The following is a 25912-nucleotide window of genomic DNA, read 5'->3' as shown; positions in this document are numbered from 1 at the left end:
ACCCTTGTACACTGCTGGTGGGAATGCAAGCTGATGCAGCCACTATGGAAAACAGTATGGAGGTTACTCAAGAAGTTAAAAACAGAGCTACCCTACAACTCAGCAATTACACTATTAAGTATTTAGCCTAAGGATACAAACATAGTGATCGGAAGGGGTACCTGCACCCCAACGTTTATAGCAGCAATGTCCACAATAGCCAAAGAGCCCAGATGTCCACTGACAGATGAATGGATAAAAAAGATGTAGTATATATACACAATAGAATATTACTCAGCCATCAAAAAAGAAGAATCTTACCATTTGCAACGGCATGGATGGAACTGAGGATATTTATATTAAGTAAAATAAGTGAATCAAGGAAAGACAATCATATGATTTAACTTATGTGGAATTTAAGAAGGAGAATGGAGGGAAAAATAAAACAAAATAAAAAATAAAAGATGAAATCAGAGAGGGAGACAAACCATACATAAGAGACTCTTAACTAACTATAGGAAACAAACTGAGGTTTGCTGGAGGGGAGATAAGTGGGGGGATGGGATAACTGGGTGATGGGCATTAAGGAGGCTCCTTGATGTAATGAGCACTGGGTATTATATGCAACTGATGAATCACTAAACTCTACCTCTGAAACGAATAACACAGTATATGTTAATTAATTTAAACTAAAAAAAGTAAAAAATTAAACTTATGGCAATATTATATCAAAGTTTTAATAGTAGGATTTTTTTGACTTAGTTATAGCAAGAATTTTTTTAATAATTATTTTCCTCTAAGTCAAAAAGGGAAAAAAAAAACAAAAAGGGAAATGCCTTGGATTTGAGATAACATTTCAACTTTGTACTAGCTGGAAAAATGTTTGATAAAAAGATAAAAAGGTTTGTACTTAAAAAGTATACTGTTAGGAGCACCTGAGTGGCTCAGGCAGTTAAGCGTTTGACTTGATTTCATCTCAGGTCATGACCTCAGGTGGTGAGATTAAGCCCCATGTTGGACTCCCCACTCAGTGGAGTCTGCTTGAGATTCTCTCCCTTTGCCCCTCCCCTCCACGCATGCTCTCTCTCTTTCTGTCTCACATAAATAAATAAATCTTTTAAAAAAACCTATACTGTTAAAATATTTAATTATACTTTTCATAATTTATTTATAAATTTCATTACTGAAGTCAGTTATTTTTTTTCATTAGGGACACTAGAAACTCATGTAGATAAGTTCATTTAAATTGTATCTATCAATTATCTACTAGGCATGTAACAATGATGTTTTACCTTTTGTCTCTCTATGTCAGCATCTTCCACTGGAGATGTGCCATCTTTTGTAGATTTCATTGATTTTTTCTTTTCTTTTATACCTGGCACAACAAACCAACACATAAGGGTGAAAAATTACACTAAGAACAAAAACACAACATATCTAGGAATAACCTTATCAATAAATGTATAAAAACTAAAGAAAGTAAAAAAAATACCACTGAGAGATAACTATGGGTATGAATGAAATAAATACATCTGGATAGGGTGACTGAATATTATAAAGAAGGAATTTCTTCTGATAGTAATGTATAGCCTCATCATTAGCTAAAAAAGGAAAACCATAAGACCGTTTCAGTAGATACAGAACAGGCATTTGATAAAATTCAACATTCACTCATATGATAGAACAGTATGGCTTAGTAAGGTAATGTAATGCAATACCATGTATCACTGGAAAAAGGGGATTATTCAATAACTGCTCCTGGGAGATCCACTTTATTCTAGAGGAAAAAATCGAGTTATAGCCTCACCTCATAATGTACAGGAAAACCAAATGCCGGTGCATTAAAGAGTTAAATATTAAGATAAAAAAAAAAAAAAAACAACCCTATGAGGAATCGAGAATGGTTTCCTGATCTTAAATAGAAGAAATATTTTCTTAGTGCAAGGATAATAGAAGAAATCACAAAGAAAAACAAGTGATTTTAACATATAAACTCTTAAAACTCCATATATAAAAAACTCATCTGGAAAATGAAAAATTCATCTTTATAGTAAGAATTTTATAGTAAAAGTTTAACAAAATTTTTTCCTTCTCTAAAGACAAATTTGATCTTCAGTTAATTTTCTAGCCCTATTATTAGGCAAAACTGCTTATAGTAAAAGTGGCTCCTGATTGGTACACAGCTTGTATTTCCGGGGCCTCAGGGGCTTCTGTAAGCCACAAGATGTTAGCGATGTCCTTGTCCTAAATAAGAGATAGTCATGTGCAGCAGTTAAGAGCACTTGAACCTGGAGCAGTTAGCCTGGGTTTAAATTCTACCTGTACCTCACTTAGGCTGTGGCAGTTTGGGCCTGTGTCCTTATCTGTAAAATGGGGATTATAATAGTAGCACCTACCTCATAGGGTTATTGTGAAGGCTAAATAAATTGGTAAATGTGAAGAGATCAGTTAATACCTGACACATGGTGCTATAAAGTGCTTGCTATTACTACACATATATAAGATACCTCGGGTTCCTTTGTGATCATGCTGATGCCTTATTGTTTTCTTCCTTTTTGTGTGTGTCTGTTGGAGTGGGAACAGTGCAAAGGGAATCGGTATCAGGGTACTAAACTATGAAAGACTAGTCTAACGAGTAAGAGTTTTTAGAATCGACAAAGACATGTTCTGTTACTCTAGAATATTATTAAACAATGCCAATCTTCTCTACTCAACAGTTTTCTTTGGCTAAGCTGTGCTCTGTGCCTCCAACACAGAGAAACTGATAGTCTCTAAGGTAATAATGATTAATGCTTACATAGCACTTCACTGTGTATCAGGCAGTACTACTATTTTACTTACTTTATATATATATTAACTAATATAATCCTCAGAACAATGCTATGAGGTAGATTCTATTATTTGTTGTAATCTTCATTCTGTGGATGAAGAAACTGAAGCACAGAGAAATTAAGTAATTCTCTTAAGTTTAGTTAAGCAAAGGAATTATGATTCAAACCCAAGCAGTCCAGCTCAGGCTTTCTACTATTAATCACTAAACAACACTCCTTCGCTATCAAACGTCATTCTCCTTGTTAAAACTCTTTCTAAAGAAAGAGTTTAAAATAAAAATAAATACATTTAAAATACATTTAAAATACATTTAAAAATACATTTAAATGTATAAATACATTTAAAATACACTTAAAATACATTTTGTCGTGAAATAATAATAATAAAAAAAAACCTCACAAAACATATAATGATTGAATAACTGCAGCTAATGAGGGATAACAGGAAAAGTAAGCCTAAAAGTTGAGAGAGGCTTTAACAAACTGCTCCGTGAGCACTAAGTCCCTGCTGTACTACTAAGCCATGTCCAGCATAAAAGTGCTGCTTAGTTTCACCCCTCAGGGCTACCAAGTCATTTGTCTACTTCCAGGAAGAAATATTTGTAGACAGCCTTTCTTTCTAAAGTGAAAATCCTTACTGTTCCTACCTTAAATGTTTTTCAGGAAACAATGTATCTACTTTGAGATTATAACTTTTTCTATATTTTAAAATATGTATGTATCTATCTACCTATATAAATATCATCAAAGTTCCCTTTCTTAGGGTCTGACTTCTACAGCCTAAGTTTACTTCTGCTTCTATGTTCTCAAGGCAAGAGCTCCTTTTGAAGTAAATGGACAAGTGACATATGCAGAAGATTGTTCTGTGGCAAGAAAGAAAAACAGGCTGTATATGATTAATACATAAAGCAGATAAAGATCTTCATATACAGCTGTGGGAAATAATTTCAAAGAACCCACAATGAACTATTCCGGATTTTATAACAACCTGGTGAAAGCCATAAAAATAAACTTGAAAGAAAGACTGTAGTAAAGAAGAAAAAAAAGAATCTCCAAAATGGTCAGAGCTAAAAATGATATCTAATTTTAACATGATGAAAATTTCTTTGCTTACAAAGAATTTACCGTGCTGGCCCAAACTGTTTAGTCAGAAGATAAATAATGTGTAGAGATCTTTTCTGCACTGTTAACAAGATCATACTAAGAGGGCACACCTTAATTATTTTTAAAAAGAATTGTTTTTGTTTCTGTTTGGAAAGTTATCAGACCTAAGTTAGATGAAGAGTACTAGGGAAATGAAAGCCTCTGTTCTGAAATGTTATCTTTACTTTTCGGTACATCTTTTTGTCAAGTAAGAAATATGTGTCCTGGGACTGCTGTGAAAAGTGCACATGGATGATTCTAACAGGTTAAATACTACCAGAGATTCTAAATCAGATGTTATGGCTTAAAAAAATAAATTTAAACAATCCTTACTGAGTCTACTATACTATCACTTTAAGCAAAAAATGAACCAGAATATATCTATGGAAAAAGATGTATTGCAAAAAGTTGACCTGTAAAAGGAATATCTGCAAAGGAAATTCCATTTTCCATTACTTGTAATGTCCGAGAAGTATTCTCATAAAAAAACTTCCTCCAAAGGGTTCAGCTGAGCCCTTCTTATGAGAACAGTTAAAATAATTCACTGGAGGGCAAAGGCCATCTCGGTACTGACCAGACACGAGTAGTAAGCTCCCCTGCAGTTCAATGTTTTTGCAGCAAGGTAGAAGACCACTTGCCCATAATCAGATACAGATACAGTCTGTTAATCATCCTCTGGACCTGGGCATTCTGGCTTTGCTTGGAAATCCAGCAATTCCCCATGTTCACCTCTTATACACATGAGTCTTGGCTCTGGCTTTGGTCTTTACAACATACTTCAACGGTTACAAAAAGTAAAGGGAGTCCATTAAGACTCAGGTTCTACCATCTACCACTGGCCTTTGTGCAATTAAATTTTTTGAGCTCCAATTTACTCATCTATAAAGTGGGCTGAAGTTTGGATTAGAGGACAGAATACATATGAAAGCATTTTTAAACTGTTAATCAACATATACATGCAGCACTAAACATCCTGCTTGAATGAATCAAGTATGGGTAGCATATTGTTAGATTTTCATGGTAGTTTATCATTTATCAAATATCTAAAGTTGTCAAGTCAGGGATGCCTGGGTGGCTCAGCTGGTTAAACTTCTGCCTTTGGCTCAGGTCATGATCTCAGGATCCTGGGACTGAGCCCCACGTCAGGCTCCCTATTCAGTGGAGAGTCTGCTTCTCCCTCTCTTTTTGCTCTTCCCCTTGCGCTCTCTCTCTCAAAAAAAGTCAAGGCAAAGGATACATTTTAATAGGGTATATTTACATGTGACGTACTTTAACTTCTACTTCTTCAAAAACAGTCTTATTAAAGAGTTTATGCAATTAGATAGCAATAAACAGATTTTTCAAATACAGTTGACCCTTGAACAAGCAGAAGTTAGGGGCACTGACCCCTCACGTGGTTAAAAATCCACTCCTCTGAAACATAGCTACTAGCCTACTGTTGACCTAAAGCCTTAATAACATAAACAGTTGATTAACACATATTTTGTATATTTGTTGGTACTATGTATATTTTTACAATAAAGCTAGAAAAAATTTTATTAAGAAAATATAAGTGAAAATATATTTATAGTACTGTACTGTATCATAAAAAAATCCACGTAAAAGTGGATTCACAGTTCATAGTGCAGTTCACACCTATGTTATTCAAGGGTCAACTATATTTCATTTCTAAGAAAAAAATAACTTTTAACTCATTCTAGATGTACATCATATTTCTGAAACTCTCACTGACATCAAGTTTGCAGTTTAGAAAAAAAAATTGTAGCAAGTTTATAGTGTAGGGGGAAAAATAGAAGGAAAAATGAGAAAAGATTTCTAGTACTAACATTGGCTCCTAACACAAGCCAAGCACCAGGTCTGGCATTAATCAATGAACTCAATTCCTCCATATTCTGAAGAGCATGTAAGTTTAGCTCTATGGGATTGCCAAGGGCAAAGGTGTTATAAATGTATCCAAGTCCATCTGGCTTATAATGTCTCTGTTCTGTTCAACCGTGCTTGAACTATACACTGTTCCAAACACTAATGCTTTTCATCCTTCCACAGCTACTTCTCAGTTTCTTCAACATTCCCCCTCCCCTACCTTCCAAAGTAGTACCTTCACCAGTATGACAGAGTAATAGTACCTGTGTAGGCTTTACCCAACTTCAGAGCCCATCCTGCATCCTCCTCTTTTATCAATGCTTTTTACTTCCAGTTCCACAGTTTGAAATATTATTTACATGCTACTGATTCCTAAGCTTGTATCTGCACTGACTTCTCAGTTGATCACCCAGACACCCTTAGTTTTTATTTTTATTTTTTTATTAAAGATTTTATTTACTTATTCATGAGAGACACAGAGAGAGAAGCAGAGACACAGGCAGAGGGAGAAGCACACTCCATGCAGGGAGCCCGACGTGGGACTCGATCCCAGGTCTCCAAGATCACGGCCTAGGCTGCAGGTGGCACTAAACCATTGAGCCACCAGGGCTGCCCCAGACTCCTTTATAAATATAAACTAATACCTCTTGACCTTATTTCCCACCCAAACCTATTATTCCTACATTACTATCTAACTCAAAAATGGAAGAATATTCTTCCAGAGACTCAAACCAAAAATCTAGAATTATGCTAAATTTCTTCCTTATTCAAGTAAGTGAGCAAGTCTACGTCCAAAATACATCTAGAATTCCATTTACTTCTCTCCTTCCAATTCTATTATTCGCATGCTATCTAAAGCAACCATCATCTCTTGCAAAAAGCCTCGTCTCCCAGCTCTCACCAATGCTCCAATCTGTGCTCTTCACAGGAACCAGAATACACACAAGATCATCATGTTCTCGCTTAAAGATCATTCAATGGTGTCCCATTGTCAGGAGAGTAAAATCCAAATGTGTTGCCATGACACAAGACCTTGCAGGGTTGATCCAGTATCCTGGTCTCACACCAAACTCCTCTGATTATGCTCCAGCCATAGTGGGGTCTTTCAATTTCTCCAACACAACTCTTTCTTACCTCACAGCCTTTCTAGGTACTTTCCCCTTGTTTGCAACATTCTTTATGCTGGACTCCTCATTCTAAAGGTCTTAATTAAATATCCTCACCTTGGAAAAGCCCTTTGTGCCAACCGTACAACTAGAGTAAGCTACTCTCCTTCCTCTCAGTTATACCTTCTATATTACCCTATTTTCTTTAAAACATTGATCATGTTCTCATAATACCTTTATTTACCTGTTTACCATGTCTTCCCTAATACCATAGATTTCCTCAAGCTTTCTGTTTTTCTTTTTCCCTTTTAAAGAAACAGCTTCAGGGGGATCCCTGGGTGGCGCAGCGGTTTGGCGCCTGCCTTTGGCCCAGGGCGCGATCCTGGAGACCCGGGATCGAATCCCACATCGGGCTCCCGGTGCATGGAGCCTGCTTCTCCCTCTGCCTGTGTCTCTGCCTCTCTCTCTTTCTCTCTCTGTGACTATCATAAATAAATAAAAATTAAAAAAAAATAAATGTTAAAAAAAAAGAAACAGCTTCAGGGGCGCCTGGACAGCTCAGTGGTTGAGCATTTACCGTTGGCTCAGGTTGTGATCTTGGGGTCCTGGGATCGAGTTCTGCATTGGGGACCCCGCAAGGAGCCAGCTTTTCCCTCTGCCTATGTCTCTGCCTCTCTCTCCTGGTCTCTCATGAATAAATAAATAAAATCTGAAATAATAGCAACAAAAAAAAAATAGGGGGCAGCCCGGGTGGCTCAGTGGTTTAGCACTGCCTTTAGCCCAGGGCCTGATCCTGGGGTCCTGGGATCGAGTCCCACATCGGGCTCTCTGCAATGGAGCCTGCTTCTCTCTATGCCCGTATCTCTGCCTCTCTCTCTCTCTCATGAATAAATAAATAAAATCTTAAAAAAAAAATAGGGATACCTGGGTGGCTCAGTGGTTGAGCATCTGCCTTCTGCCCAGGGCATGATCTGAGAGTACCAGGATCGAGTTCCACATCGGGCTCCCTAAATGGAGTCTGCTTCTCTCTCTATGTCTCTGCCTCTCTCTCTGTGTCTCTCATGAATAAATAAATGAAATCTTTTTTAAAAAATCAAAAAACCAAAAAAATAAAAAATAAAAAATAAACAACTTTAGCCCAGATATAAATAATTACTCCTAGGATATACTCTGAGATCAAAAGCATATTGAAAGCAAACAAATTTATCTATACTTTCCCTTGGAACTTCTGCTACTACCTTTAGAGAAGGCTTATTCATAACTTAAATGTGCTGATTCCAGGAAACAAGCTACCCCAAGCCATCAAAACATTTTTAACTTACTCTCTGAATCCTATCCCGAGTTCTACAATCTGACCAGACTGTATATGCCAAATGAAGCACTCTGGAATGAGAACAAGGAAACTATAATGCTTTTTGCATTTCTCCATTATAAATTTTGTTTCCTGAAATCAGAGGATAAGGCTAAAATCCATCATCTTCTAGAAATGACTGCTCAGGTATGATAAAAAGCAGAGTATGCTAAGTTTCCATTTCCCTTTCCAATTCCTAAGAATCTGACATCCTATAACAGACTTTATTCATCTTGATCTCCTTTTCATCAATAAAATGTCAGTGCTAAAAGGCTATAACAACCAGGAAATAATTTTGAGCAATTTTGACTTTCCTGTTGAGAACTATTCTGGCCCACTAGTCATGAGGGACAAGAAGCAGGGAAACTTCATAAAATCCTTCTCTTTACAATGCCAGCTTGGAGTTACTCCAAGAGCAAGCCTTTTGGAGTTCATGTGTGTGGTATTTACATCAGGGAAAGTCAAAAGGAATGAGAACAAATGGAAAATGCTTACAGTAGTTCCTGCACTGACTTGTCTAAGTATGGTCTGAATGTTATCACACACATTTACACATACCAAAAAGGTAAGAATGAAAACATTCAGGAAAGAATGAGCAGTGCATATGCAATGGAAATAAAGCTCCTTGGATATAGGGAAATGAATGCCAAATAATTCAGGGATCCAAGGGAAAAGGGAAGGAAGCTGGCTTTCATCTATAATGATGAAGCAGGATAAATGTAAAATGGATGAGATGGAAGATAGATGTTTTTGTATACTTGAGCAGAAAAGCTTTTATACTAAAATACCATGTAAAAATTAAAAGAAAATTATATACACATGCACATAATCATCAACAAATTTATTTCACACTTTTATTACTTTTTCATAGCCTCTGCAAAAACCTAAGGTAGACGCATCATAAAAAAGTAGTGAAAGCACCTAAGAAACTGACTTCCTTTTTCTCTCATCAATCCTTCTACAAGGATATTTCTGAGAAAAGAATCCCTAGTAAACCATTAAATCAATCATACCACCAAAAGCCTCCTAATAAAATTACTTTCTGTATGTACAGGGGGCATGCTGTCCTTTCCTTACCTGAGAAATGTACCCCATTGGACAGAACTGCTTATAAGCTACTAAAAGAGCTACACAAATTCTAAGAGTTTTAAGAAAGTAAGTGCTTATATTGTTTCTATCCATGCCACCTTTTTTAAAAAAAAATTCCAATTAGAAACTCAAATACAGGCTGGCTTACCTATTTTTGTAATTTCTTCAGCAAAGTATGGGTCATTCAAATCAACGTCAGAGGGAAGTTCATCTTCACTGGCTTCTTCAGCAAGAGCCTTTAAGTTCAATGTAAAAATACATATATTTTACTTCAAAGACCATTAATAAAAATTCTATCATTTATTTTATTTATTTTTAAATTTGAATTCAATTAGCCAAAATACAGTACATTATTAGTTTCAGATGTAGTGTTCAATAATTTATCAGGGATGCCTGGGTGGCTCAGCAGTTGAGTGTCTGTCTTTGGCTCAGGGCATGATCCCAGCGTCCTGGGATTGAGTCCCACATCGGGCTCTCTGGGAAGAGCCTGCCTCTCTCTCTGCCTACATCTCTGCCTCTCTCTGTGTCTCTCATGAATAAATAAATAATCTTAAAAAAATAATTTATCAGTTGTATGTGACACCCAGTGCTCACCACATCACATGCCCTCCTTAATGCCCATCATCTAATTATCCTATCCCCTACTCGCCCCCTAGAACAAATTATCCAAAAATTTGTATGGAACCAGAGACGGGCCCAAATTAGCCAGAGGAATATTAAAAAAGAAAACCAAAAGCTGGTGGCATCACAATGCCGGACTTCAAGCTATATTATGAAACTGTGATCATCAAGACCATATAGTACTATCATTTCTTTTTTTTTTTTAAGATTTTATTTACTTATTCATGAGAGGCACAGAGAGAGAGAGAGAAAGAGAGAGAGAGAGAGAGAGAGAGAGAGAGAGAGAGAGAGAGAGAGAGGCAGAGACACAGCAGAGGGAGAAGTAGGCTCCATGCAGGGATGTGGGACTCCATCCCGGGTCTCCAGGACCACGCCCTGGGCCGAAGGCGGCGCTAAACCGCTGGGCCACTGGGGCTGCCCCTATCATTTCTTTTAAATCAAATAGTTCTATCTAGAATTCAACCAGTTTTTAAAATGGATTGGTTTACAAAACGACTGCCATCTGAGTTATTCTTTTTTTGTTCAACAAATATTCATGGAGTATTTTTTTTTTATTTATTTATGATAGTCACAGAGAGAGAGAGAGGCAGAGACACAGGCAGAGGGAGAAGCAGGCTCCATGCACCGGGAGCCCGACGTGGGATTCGACCCCGGGTCTCCAGGATCGTGTCCTGGGCCAAAGGCAGGCGCCAAACCGCTGCGCCACCCAGGGATCCCGTTCATGGAGTATTTAATAAATATGAAAACTATGTAGGGTTTTGGGGAGAAATGAAATCTATCAGATACATGGTTTCTTTAAAAATTTTACAATCTATTAAAAAAAGCTAGATACATAAACAGACACATATATCAGTAGTAATAGTTCAAAATAGGAAATGCTAAAGAGGCTAAAATGAAATGATACAGACATTCTAAAGAAAAGAACATTTTTATGCGGCGGACAGTGAAAGGAGGTGGCCTTTTCTTTCACAAAACTGAGAAATTGCAGTGACTATCGATAGTTGAATAGTACATTGTGGGTTATCATTTAAAACAATTTATTTGCTAAACAGTGATTTTTTATTATGAAAATGAAAACATATAGAAAAACAGTAAGGCCAGCTTAATCAAGCTCCTTTTCTTATCACCCAATTTCAACAATTATCTTGTTTTATCTGTAATCCATCCATGAAAAGGCTATTTTTAAGCAGATTTATTGGTTAGGTTTTTCCTAATTAAATTTGAACAGTCTACTAAATCAGAATATTTAAATTAAAAATCAAGCCTATAGGGCAGCCCAGGTGGCTCAGCGGTTTAGTGCCGCCTTCAGCCCAGGGCATGATCCTGGAGACCTGGGATTGAGTCCCACGTTGGGCTTCCTGCATGGAGCCTGCTTCTCCCTCTGCCTGTGTCTCTGCCTCTCTCTCTACCTCTCTGTGTCTCTCATGAATAAATAAATAAAATATTTTTTTAAAAAAATCAAGCCTATAAAATGAAGAGAACATAAGAACTAAGATCAGACTAACCAGATTTGGAGTTTTATTCCCAGGAATCTAAAAAATTAGTCATTTTAATAAAATATTCAGAATGCATATTGCTAAACATCATCTTGCATGCTGAAGAAGACCCACCAAGCCCTAAGGATTATTCATTTTGATATTAATAACTTTTTTAAAAAAAAGATTTATTTATTTTTGAGAGAGCGAGCGAGCATAATCGGGAGGGGTAGAGAGAGAGAGGGAAGAGAGAATCTCACTCAGACTCTACGCTGAGTCCTGGGCTCAATCTCAAGACTTCGACCTAAATGAAAACCAACAGTCAGATGCTTAACCGACTGTACCACTTAGGTGACCTGATATTAATATTCTTTTAAGAATAAGAGCTTCTAAGAATTTTTCAGTAGTAATATTGTGTTTCTAAAAAAGATTATGGAATACCTACATACCTAGCTACGTATCTATTCACATACTTCTTTTACTGCTTTTAGCTCTAAACTATTGCTACATCAACTATGACACATAAACATGTATTAATTTCTTTAGTAATAATTTCTCAATGTCAAAACTGAATCACAGAAAGGAAAAGGGGAAACATATTTTTTACATGAAGGAAATCCTTGAAACTCTTCTCTATATGAAAAACTGTGGATGGAAGGGATCTGCTGGAATCCCAGAACTGATCCAGTACAGAGCACTGAGTCTAGAACAAACTAGCACTCAACAGATGTCCTTTTAATGGCAGTTATAAAACAAGTCCAGTCTTAGTCCAATGAAGGAAAGAATAAAGGCACAAGATAAACTCAAGGTGTTCAGCAAATGAAAATCAAAGAGAATAGTTGCTAAAGTTCTCAGAAACAAGGGACTACTCTATTGACCTAAAAAAGACCCACTTATACGTTTTACAATAAACTGATGGCTGAATAATTTGTGAAATTCTATTTAGAAGACATATTATTACCTACTTAGTTTTAAAAGAAGTTCTAAGGAAGAGGAGAGACAGCATATCAATGAGGACAGGGCTCTTACCCTCTATCCTTATTTTATCTATTTCCAGAAACACTGACTAAAATAGGAGTATTAAAAATCCCTCCAGTGCATCATTCAATCTTGCAGCCCTCTATCTTTACAAGCAATGAAAGTCATAGCTGTGTCAAAAAGCACAAGATTATGTAGGGATAGAGAGAAACAATACAGTACAGTGGAGTGAGAGATCCAGATTTTGGTTTCAGTTTGGTCACTAACAAGCAGTGGAGCCAGAGATGCATCAATTATTTTTCTACAGTCATAAAGCATCAGGACTGAACTAGAACAAATCATTTAAGATGACTCAAGTTGCAAAGTTCTGTGATTAATGGTAGTATCTTAAGGCAATAACTGTATTGCTAGCATGCTGCATTTCAGTGATAAGATAGAGTACTTTTAGTGGCAAAAACTGTTAAGTGGTGTCTGCTATTACTAAGGACTCTGTGGAAAAGATGTTACCCTCAAATAATGGGAGTCAAATCAGACTTTTCAAGACAACATATTAGTGCAGAGGAAACATCCTTAATTAAAGAGTTATAATGACAAGATGTTAATATAATAGATCCATATGATAATACTGACAAGTGCAAAGTCCAAATTGAGAAATAGAAATGAGAGAAAAAATTTCACTCACATCAAAAATTTCTGTATGTAGAAGGGCCTGGGTGGTGGAGTTGGTTAAGCATCCAACTCTTGGTTTTGGCTTAGGCTGTGATCTCTGGGATATGAGACTGAGCCCTGTATCAGGCTCTGTGCTTAGTGGCGAGTCTGCTTAAGACTCTCTCCCCCTCTCCCTCTGCCCCTCCCACTTGTGCGCTCTCTCTCTCAAATAAATAAATAAATAAATAAATAAATAGAAAAATCTTTAAAAAAATTTCTGTATGTATATATCCTCAAGTGAAAAAATCTGTATGCATCCTTCCTAGTCTCTAGAATAGGACTCTTCTATCTAGGTATCAACTAAACTATGTATTTTATTTAGGTGGCATATAAAGGTAAAATACTAGAGCACAGTAGTTAAGGTGGCTCGCCTTTTATTAGGATTATAAATCCTAATCATTACATAGCTTTGCAGAAAACACTTAAGCTACTGGGTTTTGCCTTTCCCCTTTCTTAAAATTATGATAATAAGGCCTACTCTAGTGAGTGTTACATTATGAGATAATGGATGCCAAGCACCTGGTATCTTCTGATATATGGTTGCTGTTCAATAAATATTCCCTCAAAAAATCATTGATACCTTCTGTTTCTTCTTCAGTCTTTTTTTCTCTTTCTTCTTCTCTAAAAATTGTTCCCAGGGGGTCAAATTATCTTTTCCTTCCAACTTGTTTTTGACCATCTCTTCTGCACTTTCTTTCAAACCTAAGAAAAAACACAGAGTTCAGTTTAAAATGTTCTATCTTCATTCATTATCTCTAATTGCTTCTATTGCCCAAAGACTGCATTCCCTGGAAACTACAGGTGACAAAAACCGATTAGTAAGGCAATCCTTGTTGAAATGTCCCAGGAGGAAAGAATGCTCATAATCTCTCAAGTACTCTGTGATATACATCCTTAAGATCATAAGGACCACCAAGTTTGGATTCCACTTTGTATGCTTTACCTCTTTCAATGTTATCTGCTCTTGTACTTCATCTTTAAAGGTTCTTTTTTCTTATGTTTTGCAGTTCCTAATTTGTGTTTCTAGGGGGCTTCTGTAATAACTGGACTAAGAGTGGGACAGAAAAAGCCCTGAGGATGACCTATATCAGTCCTTGAAGGCCCTCACTACTGCCAGAGTAAAGCAAATGTGATTACTCTGTTGTCACCTTTGATAATAAATACATTTGTTTTATTTTGTAGTACTTTTTGGACATCACAGCTCAATTTGGGGAGGAGGCAGCTTCACTATTTATATGACACAATATTCATTTCAGAGAAACAATACTAAATGGAATGATTAAAAAATGCCTTTTAAGAGAGACATGGTCAATCCAGATCTTCCCAGATAAACTCTAAATTCTAAGGTGAAAATAATTCTAAAGATATAACAATTCCTTTTTTTTTCTGATGAACCTACTGAGACTAAGAGCACTGAGCAACCTGCCTAAGAACATGCAGCTAGGAAGCCACACGACTGTAATTGCTTGGTTATCCTCTATACTATAACTAGATAAATCTAAAATGCTGATTTGACCCAGAATAAAGAAATGTATAAAGTAAAAGGATAAAACCAAAGCTTTGGGCCTCAGGTTCCTCATCTGCAAAAGGAGGTTGGTCTAGATCAGAAGCATTCAACGTTCCCACCCACATACACCTCCCCCCACCCCCTTAAAGAAAATATTTGGTAGAAGTCCAAATACATAACAACTAAAAGTAATGTTTTGGGTCTTGGGCCTCAAAGAACAGCCTGAAACAGCTGGAATAGATGATCTCTAAGGTCCCTTCCTTGCTTTTAAGCCAAAACTGAATCTTCAAATTTCTATGACTTAGAAAGTATTAAATTATCTACATACTCAAGGTTATGTAGATTTGTTTTTATGATGTACGGCTGGTAAGATCTCTGATTTACTGAATGCTAAATTAGAAACACAACTCTCAATTTGAAGACGTTTCTTATGAGAAAAATAAAATTCTCTTTACTAAATTCTTTTTGGAAGAAATGGGAACTGTATAAAATGATATCTAGGTATTTGACTGAATGAATAGATAGATATACAGCATTTAGGAAATGTAAATTGGGATCCTTGTTTGTAAGAAAGCAGCAAATCCTGACAAAATAAGTTGATTTTAAAAAACAAAATAATGTTTATGTATGCCTGTGGGTTAGCATACAATCAGACCAGTCTAATCTATATGCACAGTATTGTATTATTAGATATGTTTAAATAATCTTTAAGGTATTCTAGTATAACTTCCTTAAATATTAGGAAAGATTTTACTACTCCAGAATATTAGATTAATATATTTAGATAATTCTTAAAAATATTTATTTATTTATTTATTTATTTATTTATTTATTTATTTGAGCCAGAGAGAGACAGAGGCAGAGACATAGGCAGAGTTCGGAGAAGCAGGCTCCATGCAAGCAGCCTGATGTGGGACTCAATCCCGGAACTCAGGGATCATACCCTGAGCCAAAGGCAGATGCTCAACCGCTGAGCCACCCAGATGTCCCTAGAAATTTTTTTTTTTCACCAAGAAGTATTGTTTAATTTTGATCCTTGAAACTTACCACAATGCTCACAATGCTTATCAGATGCTAAGAAAAGTTCTGTATCATTGTCTCTTTTAGGACATCGCTTTGATATGTCTTAATCACTATGAGCTTCTATTCCACAAGTAGGGTCTTCACCTTTTTTTGGGAACATGGATACCTTGAGAATTTGGAAAAAAAAAAAAAAAATACGGACTCTCTCCCTGAAACACTACTAGAAAAACTTGCATACAGTGTTCAGGGGCTTATAAATACTGAATGCCCTTTTCTTTTCTTTTCTTTAAGGATCTAAGGGTCTTAGGCAAAGAACATCTGTGGGGCAGTAGAGGTCTACATGAAGATGGGAGGCCAGCTCCCATAACTTCAAAACTTATTAGCACTGACATCTGTAGGTTCTATAGCAGGGTTCCTCATTACAGCACTATTGTCATTTTGGACCAGAGAATTCTTTGTTGTGAGGAATTACCCTGTATATTGTAAAGAGTTTATCAATATCTCTGCACTATCCACTAGATGCCAATAGCCCCAGTCATAAAATAAAAAATGTCTCTAGATTTTGCCAAATATCCTCTTGGGAACAAAATCACCCCTAGTTGAGAACCACTATTTTTTTTTTAATTTATTTTTTATTTCTTTATGATAGTCACAGAGAGAGAGAGAAAGAGAGAGAGAGAGAGAGAGAGGCAGAGACATAGGCAGAGGGAGAAGCAGGCTCCATGCACCGGGAGCCTGATGTGGGATTCGATCCAGGGTCTCCAGGATCGCGCCCTGGGCCAAAGGCAGGCGCCAAACCGCTGCGCCACCCAGGGATCCCATGCGCCACCCAGGGATCCCGAGAACCACTATTACAGACAATGACCAGAAGTCATTTCTGAAAAGAAGGGTTATTTCATTTGCATCACATAAGGTATGTTATTGTATTTACTTGATTATACAATATCTTTTTCATTTTAGAGTTTTCCTCCAAGTAAACCAAAGGCAGCTAAAGTCACCTTCTTTTGTATTTCATAATATTTAACACAGTGCCAGATACATAGTAAGTACTTAATAAACACTTAACTGATCTGTCTTGAAGGAGGAATTCTTATTTCAAGCCAACTGTTTGATCTTGCAAGTTTGGAACATACTCTCTCCAACAGAAAATGAATCAAATCTTTAGGATATAAATAAATGGCCTTTATCCCAAAGTGGTTTGGAGCGTGTGTATATGTGTTTAAGGACCTACAGCTCTAGAATAATTCATGAAACATTCTTCTCAGAAAATACCTTATATTTTGGGGGCTCTTTAGTTTGTTTATAACAACAATGAAATAGTTATCTTCAGTTAAATATGGTCTAATTTTTTTGCCTGGCTCTCACTTAAATACACCAAATGTGTATTAAGTAGAATGACAAACACATTGCATTGAATTAACACAACACCATGATAACTTTAAAATGCTTTGTTCTCATTGTCATCATGAGGTCATTTAAATCTCTTGCCACAGATCACAGTTGTTTATGTTCTGGTTCTTAAAAATATGTCCATCCCAGAAGTCTCCTGGCATATGCACAAGAACATTCTTCAGACAGTTTCAGCCTCATTTGAGAGCAGCCACTATGTGACTAAAAAAGAACTTCATTAGAACTGTTTTTATTTTGCACAAATTTTTTTCTAAAAAATTTAAGTGTATAGCCAAAGACTGCCGAATTAGTTAAAAATAACATCAATAATCCTACAAATAATGGGTAGAAAACCCTTTGAAAGCCAACCATGAACAGAGATGACTCAATTTAGACAATAATTTTAAGCTCAATCCATTCAGAATTATTTTGGATGTTTGCATACATACAAAAATACTTTTAAATATGCTTTCAAAATCCACTAAAACAAAAATATATATTTCTCCTGACCTTACTCATTTGAAATATTTGAAAAGTTTTAAGAGGCAGGCTATGAATAACTTATATTAACTCAACTAGGTACTATAGCTGGTTTTGTTTATAAAAACAAAATACCGGGGCACCTGGGTGGCTCAGTCAGTTAAGAGTCTGCCTTCAGCTCAGGTCAGGATCTCAGGGTCCTGGGATTGAGCCCCACATTGGGCTTTCTGCTCAGCAGGAAGAGTCTGTTTCTCCCTTTCCCTCTGCTTCTCCTTCTGCTTGTGCTGCCTAGCTCTCTCTCTCTCTCATGAATAAATAAAATCTTTAAAAACTAAAAACTAAAAACGAAATACATGTTTTAAGATTTCTGATATAGGCTGAAGCTGGCACTTTTTATTTAAGTGATGACTTAGGATCCATTGAGAATTTTTATGAACACTTATGGCTCTATCTTTATTTATGGTTGTAAGTTTAAATCAAACAATGTAACATTCAATTTCAAAAGTAGCTTTTAAAATGTAACTACCACCACCATCCCTGAGCAGGAACTCCCAACTTGAACTCACTCTGAGCATAAGAGTTTTAGAGGAAAACCAACAACCATGTTGTGAGGAACACTGACATCAAAGGCACCCATTCAAACTGGCCAGTCATCCTCAATAGTGTGGGGAGAGGGAAGAACACATTTACTTATATAATAGAGGTCACAGGAATACTTGGTCCCTAATAAGTAATAATATGAGTAAAATGCCACTGGGATCTTCACCAGTGGCCTGTTTTTTTCTCCATGGTTAATCAAGTGATTATGTACTTAGGATATCTTCAAAGTATACTGGATGAGTCAAACTATCAATCTTTGTAATGAGAAAGATGGAGATTTGAAATGTTTTGAAGTTGGTTCAAGACTTGTTCAGAACAAGAAACTGTTTAGAATGTTCAGAATTTGGCTATTTTAACTTCTGTAAATCCCTCTCTCTTAAATTCTTACAATGCTATATTCTTTTAATTTTATACCATTTATCACAGTTGCAACTTCACTAATTTGTGTGATTTTTAAAATTATTAATGGCTATCTCCTTTATTAGCTTGCAAGCTCCATGAGGGTAGAGGCCATCCATAGCTTGTCTCCCCACCAGTCCCAGTAAAAGTCACCCTGGTGGCTAGTAGAGCACCTAATAAATGTTGACAAATGAAAGGATAAACAAGTCAAATTTGTTGCCAACCTTATGGACAGAGGGCAACAATGCATGAAACTAAAAAAGTAAAATAACATTTAGTTTGGGGGACAATAGTAAACAGTAAAAATTACCAGTCAGCCAGAAGCAACAAATGCTCTTCTTATACACTTAATACTGTTAGAATATGTTATAGCTACTATATGGGAACAACACACAGACATCATAATAAAGATGATAATGATAAGAGTATAGGTAAGCTACTTAGACTGTAAATAGTTTCTCATATAACATTTAATTTGGCATCTCCCAAAACATTCAATGCGCTATCCATAGAAGACACCTCCAAAGTATGTACTGAATAAATAAATGTTAACGCTTTTTGTTGTTGCTGATTGTCTAAAAGCTATTTCAGTGGGTAGCAACTGTTTTACATTTGTCTTGAATTTGAGCTTATGCTCTAAGCTCTCCTAAATCTTTTACTCTCTTAGAGTGATGCCTTCCGTTTTTAAGTATTTTCAATTTGCTGTGAACCAAGCTATCCCTGCTTCTTAGAATTGAATGTTCTTAAAAAGCTGACTTGAAATACAAGACATTTGGCCTTTGTCGGGGAGCTATTGTTTCCTGTATTTTTAATTATTTGTATGGCTTTTTTTGCCTTTCAAATAGTCTTTTTTTTTTTTTTTAAGATTTTATTTACTTATTCCTGAGAGACACAGAGAGAAGCAGAGACATAGAGGGAGAAGCAGGCTCTGTGCAGGGAGCCTGATGTGGGACTTTATCCCAGGACTCCAGTATCACACCCTGGGCCGAAGGCAGGTGCTACACCGCTGAGCCACCCAGGGATCTCCAATCTCCCCTGTTTTTATCCTCAGAAGTTAACTATATATCCACTCTTCTGCCGCTATTTCTCTTCCCCTCCAACTCTCTAGCACTAAATTCTCCGGAATTCATAGTGCATTATCAGTAAAAATTAAATTATTGTATCTTTGAACATTTTCATCTTCTTGCTGTAATTGAAACCTGGGTCTCCCCTGAATATATTGCAAACTATAGCAGTTACAAGTAGTTTGTTGTTATCGGAGCTTGTTTTCTTCAAAAACCCTCAACCAATTGTTCTGGGAGGGGGCAGGATATGTATGATGGTTATTAGTGCTCTTTATCCAGTTTAAGAAGTGTGGTACTGATCCAGGGATAGACAGACTAACTAATAAAATGGAGAGTCAAGCAACAGATTCATGCAGTTTTGAATCTACATGAAACTTTGGTACATGACAGAGGTGATATGTCAGATTATTGAAGTGAGAGATAATTCAATATATGGAACAGGATAAAAAAATTCCATGTACAAGAAGATGAAACTGGATGTCTACTTTATATGATATAAAAAAAAAATCAACACCTGATGAATTAAGGACCTCAGTGTCAAAAACATTAAACCTTTCTACTTTTAGTAGAAAATAAAGACGAACATCAGTCTTTATCTGATATCCTTCAGATTATCCGACTATCTGACAAATATTCTTATCTGTATAGAAAAGGATTTTGTCAATGAAATACAGAAATCACTAATTAGAAAAGACTGACTTAAAAATATTAAAATCAAGAACTTTTATTCATAAGATAAACCTCCAAGAGAGGGTGTGTGGCCAGGGTGAGGTGGGGAAGTTTCATATTAGAAAGATATTTGTTATCCTATAAAAGACAAAGGTCTAGTATCACAGATAAATACTTAAAGGACTCCTAAAAATCAGCATTAAAAGCACAAAAAATACAACAGGAAAATGGCCAAAAGATAATTTTATAAGTATTAACTGAGGAAGAAACATATATGGCCAATAAATATATGAAGAGATATTCAGTTACATCAGTGAGAAGTACAAATGAAGCACTGCTGGTAGGACTGTAAACTAATACCAACACAAAAGAATTTAGTATTTCATCTCATAAAGTTGACATTCACACCACCTATGACCAAGCAATTACACTCCTTGATAAATACCTAAAAAAACTTAAACATGTACCAGAAGCACATATCATAATAGCATGATTCATCATAGTAAAGAACATCCCAAATGCATATCCAAAAGGGGAATGCCAAATCACAGAGGGTTTTGAGACCTCTGAATATATGTATATAACCATATAAAATGTGGTTATATACACTCAAATGAATGAGCTACAGTTACACAAATATGGATAAATCTTAGCAATACAATGTTGAGTGGAAAAAAAATCAGTCCCCAAAGATTTTTAAGTATCTAAAACAAACCCACACTCCTCCCTACCAATGTTAACAGCTTTAATTTATACACTTTAATAGGTTTTAATATACTCATAAGTATGTGCAACTATCACTAGTCTATAGATTTTTAAATTCTGGATATTTCATATAAAATATATGATCTTTTGTGACTGACTTCTTTTACTCCACATATTTTCAAGGTTCATCCACTTTGTAGCATACATCAGTACCTCATTCCTTTTTATACACTCATGCTTTTTAGGAATACTTATAAGAGGTATGGTGAAGAGAGATAAAAAGGATAAATGTAAGATACTGTTTAGTTCTAGCTTTTGTAGTGGGTTCACTTATTAATTATTAAAAATAAATTTAAAAAGGCCATGCTGGACCAATGATTAGAGTGTCTTAATCTAAAGTTTATATATAACTAATTATATGAACCAGAGGTACAAACAAATAAAGGGACAAGTTTAATAAAGTTGACTACATCATTTTTGTTCTTAAAATGGTACTATAAAGAGTAAAAAGACAAATTACAAAGAAGAACACATTTGTAAAACAGGTGACTAATAAAGACCAGTCCAGAATATATGAAGAACTCCTATGAATCACTGAAGTATAGAATACTACATAAAAATGGTCAAAAGACTGAAGAGGCATTTTCCAGATGAGGAAATACAAAGAAATGTTCTTCTTATAATTAGGCATATCCTTAAGCAAGTCTTTTACTTTTAAGTCAAGTCATATTCTTTCACTTCCCATTTCCTTTAGAGTAAAAGTTAAAGTTCATTCAAAGGTCTCAAAACCCTCTATGATCTGGCCATATCTCTGCCCTCATCTACTACTATCCATTCCCTGGTTTGTTCTGCTGCTTCTTAAATGTTCTTGGATAAATCAGAAAAGCTCCCCCTCAAGGCTTTTGCATTTATTGCTTCCTCTGCCTGAAATGCTCTTTCCCAGGATAACAATTAGTATGTACTGTCCCTAAAAGATCTTTGTGCAAATGTCACTTTCTTAGTGAAGCCTTTCCTGATCTATTCTAATTGCTACCTACCCTCACCCGTAAACTTCCTACTCCTCATCCAGGCTTCATCCTTCTATTTCCATAGCCCCTAATCATCATCTGATTAGTTTACCTAGTTGTTTTCTAATTCCCTTTCTCCCCTTTTACCTAATCCACACACACTACAATGTAGGGCCCCATAAAGGTCTTTTCAGTGTTCTGTCTCTGGAGAAAATAGTCTGGCACACATTAACACGAACTCAGCAAATATTTGAGAATAACACACATATTAAAACCATAATGAGATACCATTACACTTACATATTCAACTAGCAAAAACTGAAAACCCAGGCAATATCAATTAATGATGAGGATAAAGAGCTTAGGGAAGTCATACTACTGGTTAAAATGGCACAAGCACGTGGGAAAACAACTCAGCACACTTAGTTAAGGTAACTCTGTGAGCAGGCTCCACAACCAAGAAATCCTACTACATATATTCAAGGCATTCTCTGTATATTTTCCTAGGTGAGATGTCCCAAGAATATTCACAAAGACACTGTTTATAATAGCAGTAAACTACAATAACTGGCAATAGAACAGACATATCTACAATGGACTTCTGTGTAACAGTGAAAATTAGTAGATCATATCCTTACATATTGATATGGATAACTTTCAAAAATAGCATGTTAATACCAAAAAGTAAGCAACAGATGAATAGAGAGGGTAATTTTTGTAAAGGTCAAAACTTTTTAGGGATATATGTATATGTGATAAAATGACTATGCAGAGAAGAAAGAGAATGATTAACATGAAATGTAATTTCAGTTTCCTCTGGTAGAGAAAAGATGACGATGTAACTGGGGAGTTTTGTAGGTGACTGCAGACATTAGTAATGTTCGTTCTTAAGCTGGGTACACAGGTGTTCATTTTGTTATTTTTCTTTAAATTGTATAACTCACTGCCTTTGGTATCTTTTGTTGTTTTAGTAGACCGTTAAAAAAAAAGTGCTTACTCTTTGACAACTGTATCCAAAAATGGCTTTCACCTGCCTTCTGTCATTTACTCCCCCATCCATATAATACTTAAACTCAGATTTTTTTCTTTTTTCATTTTAAGATTTTCTTTATTATTTGAGAGAGATCAGGAGTGGAGGGGCAGAAGTATGTCCCCCACAGGAGCTTGCCATGAGGCTTGATCCCAGAACTCTGGGATTATGACTTGAGCTAAAGGCAGATGCTTAAGTGACTGTGCCACCTAGGCACCTCTAAACCCAGATTTTCTGATAGCAAGCCCCCTACGCTCTTTTTATAATCACAGTAAACTATTAATGCTACCTCAAATTTCATTGTAAGTAGGCCCCAATCTATACACTGAATTAGAAAAATCCACTTATAAATTGCTGGCTTGAAACTGAGCCTGTTTTCCTCTCTGGATTCTGCCCACAGATGCTATTAATATACAAAGACAATTTGAGGCTGGGGTCCAACCACTATGCCATTTCTAAGTCAATTTTATAAAAACAAAAGGAAATTAAAAATACATCAACCTCCCTAGCATTTCAGTATAAAGCAACTATTCAAGCAAAATTTTTCTTGCCACAATCCAAGTTTCTTCCACATTTATTGGAGTTTATATATAAATAAACTATACATTCTGACTACTTCTAAAAAGATTTCACAAATAACTGTCAGAAGAGCAACAGCCTGGCAACCTTGTTCCTATTATGGTAGATACAAAAATGATAAGATTTATACAGGACACTGAAGTAAATGGAGGCAAGCAGAGAAGGAAACCAACCTGAAGGCTCTGGATAGCCTAAGGGCTAACGGGATCAACTTTGGCAAAAGTAATCCACAGGCAGTATACTGGTTAGGTATCTCTGACACAGACTATCATTTAAGGTTTATTTTTTCAACTTTTCCAATATTTGTAATTAACTCAAGAGCTGATTTCATTGGCAATGTCCTTTACTGCAACATTAAAGAAATTACAGAATGAGAGTCATACAGAATGAAAGTAACATTAAAACCTAGGACTTCAATATTTTCACAGCATATCTTGTAAGTACTGTTTTTATTCTTTGGGATTCTCTGGTGACAGAATCTACTGAGGAAATCTGTAACAGGCCAAGCATTCTTAGGTCCCAAGAGACAGAATCTTAGAAGACCAATAACATGCATATCCAGAAGCAGCCTTCAGTGTTCAACATCATGTGAGATGTTTTCTTGCCTTTTCTGTTTAAACTCCAGAACAGCTTATAATCAGAAGACAGCCTTCTTGGACGCTGTCACACAGGTGACCCTAGCTGCAGACCAAAATGTTTCCACATCCTGAGAAGTCTGTAATAGCACATACTAAGTCATCCTCAGTAGGTGCTTATTGTTTTTAGCAAAATTTCTCCAAATTCTCAAGTAAAATTCACTGAACATCTTTATATATCTTTGTGCATGCAATAGTAAACATACGCAGATTGAGGAAAGCACTAAATGAAGACAGTGCTAGATTCGATTAGTAACCCAGGGAAAATACTCTAATGGTACAGAAGTCAGACACATCAAGGTCTGAATTACGTACGTTCTTCAGCTAGCTGAAAACAAAAAACTCCTAGCTTTTTGATCTTGAGTAAGTCTGTATCTCAGTTTTCTCTTTTGTACAATCAGCTAATAACCACTTTACAGAATTGTTGGAAGAATTTAATGTAAAATTTTTAGCAAAACACATTTTCTGACAAAGTAATAGGCATCCATTAGGTGCAAATTTCTTCTCCCATGCCTAAAGAGTGTTTTATTTATTTTTTCCTAAAGAGTATTTTAGAATATAATTCTTTCCAGATCAAAATTATGCATCCAAATTACTTTAAAAAATATTTTTAAATCTCCCTATGCTTCTACAGAAAGGAACAATGGGAATCTAAAATGAAATGTATTTTATGACAATCTAAGCTGAAATACTTAGGAAAATCTTGGTTAAGTCCCTTGCAGACAGAATTCCCTACTTTACACAAGCCAATTTTTAAGGAAACATATGCCTTCAAAGTACATGATTCAACTTACCACTAAGACATATTCCAAACACCAAAGGGAACTCACCCAAGTCAAATTACTGGCACTCATCTTTTGGCATACAGAGGATCAAGCTATTCTAAACTATGCCAAATAATTTTACAAATACAGGTTTTCTACGTCACTGAATTAAGCTAAGGATATATCTCTTGACAGTTCATTTGATGAGTGCTATCCCACCCACCCTCAATGAAGATTATCCTAATGGAGGAAAGCACCCTTACAACCTTTTTCAATAGGTTATATCAGGCAAACAATGTCGATGTGAAATGAATAATACAGAGCCCTTCCCACATGAAATCAGCAGATTCAGCCAGCCTAGCCACCAGTTCAAGCCACAGACATTTTACTGGCTTCATTTGGGACCTCATAGTTGAAAATTATCATTGCATTATAGTCAGTGAACATTTGTCTACAATGGTCTAACCAAAAGGGCACTGAAAAAAGTTGGCAAATGTTTCAGAGACCAAGAAAATGGCATATGGTCTCACAGTGGGATTAAGTTTTGCATCAAACCAATGATCTGCAGAAAGTACTTCTGCCCTTTTCTTTCTGTGGCTTCAAAACTGAACTTCTTGTAGGAGCTAGATTTGATTTTGTGTAAAATGTTATCAGCATTTTAAAAAAAAAGATCTAAAAAAAAAATAATAAAAAAATTTAAAAAAATAAAAAGATCTATTTATTTGGGAAAGAGAGAGAAAGAGCACATACACACAGGAGTGGGGGGAGGTGCAGAAGGAGAGAATCTTCAAGCAGACTCCCCAAAGAGCATGAAGCCCAACACAGGGCTCAAATTCATGACCGATGAGATCATGGCCTGAGCCAAAGCCAAGAGTCAGACACCTAAACTGAGCCTCTAGGAACCTATTATCAGCATT

General features: G+C 36.0%; 2 protein-coding genes across 4 annotated transcripts in view; one reads left to right on the top strand and one right to left on the bottom strand.

Annotated features, from left to right (window-relative positions):
- NDUFAF5 (NADH:ubiquinone oxidoreductase complex assembly factor 5) overlaps positions 1 to 25912 on the top strand; it is a 424603-nt gene that overhangs the window by 300400 nt on the left and 98291 nt on the right. The gene's annotated exons all lie outside the window — the stretch shown is intronic.
- ESF1 (ESF1 nucleolar pre-rRNA processing protein homolog) overlaps positions 1 to 25912 on the bottom strand; it is a 65601-nt gene that overhangs the window by 4301 nt on the left and 35388 nt on the right. For all 3 annotated transcript variants that reach the window (XM_025469269.3, XM_025469270.3, XM_025469271.3), the window contains exons 10-12: positions 13725 to 13846; positions 9511 to 9598; positions 1272 to 1354 (exon numbers count right to left, since the gene is read on the bottom strand). In XM_025469269.3, coding sequence (XP_025325054.1) covers positions 1272 to 1354; positions 9511 to 9598; positions 13725 to 13846 — 293 coding nt within the window. The remainder of the gene's footprint in view (positions 1 to 1271; positions 1355 to 9510; positions 9599 to 13724; positions 13847 to 25912) is intronic.

Source organism: Canis lupus, chromosome 24 (genome assembly GCF_003254725.2).
Source record: "Canis lupus dingo isolate Sandy chromosome 24, ASM325472v2, whole genome shotgun sequence".
Lineage (NCBI taxonomy): Eukaryota > Metazoa > Chordata > Mammalia > Carnivora > Canidae > Canis > Canis lupus.
This window is presented reverse-complemented; position numbering and strand designations above follow the sequence as displayed.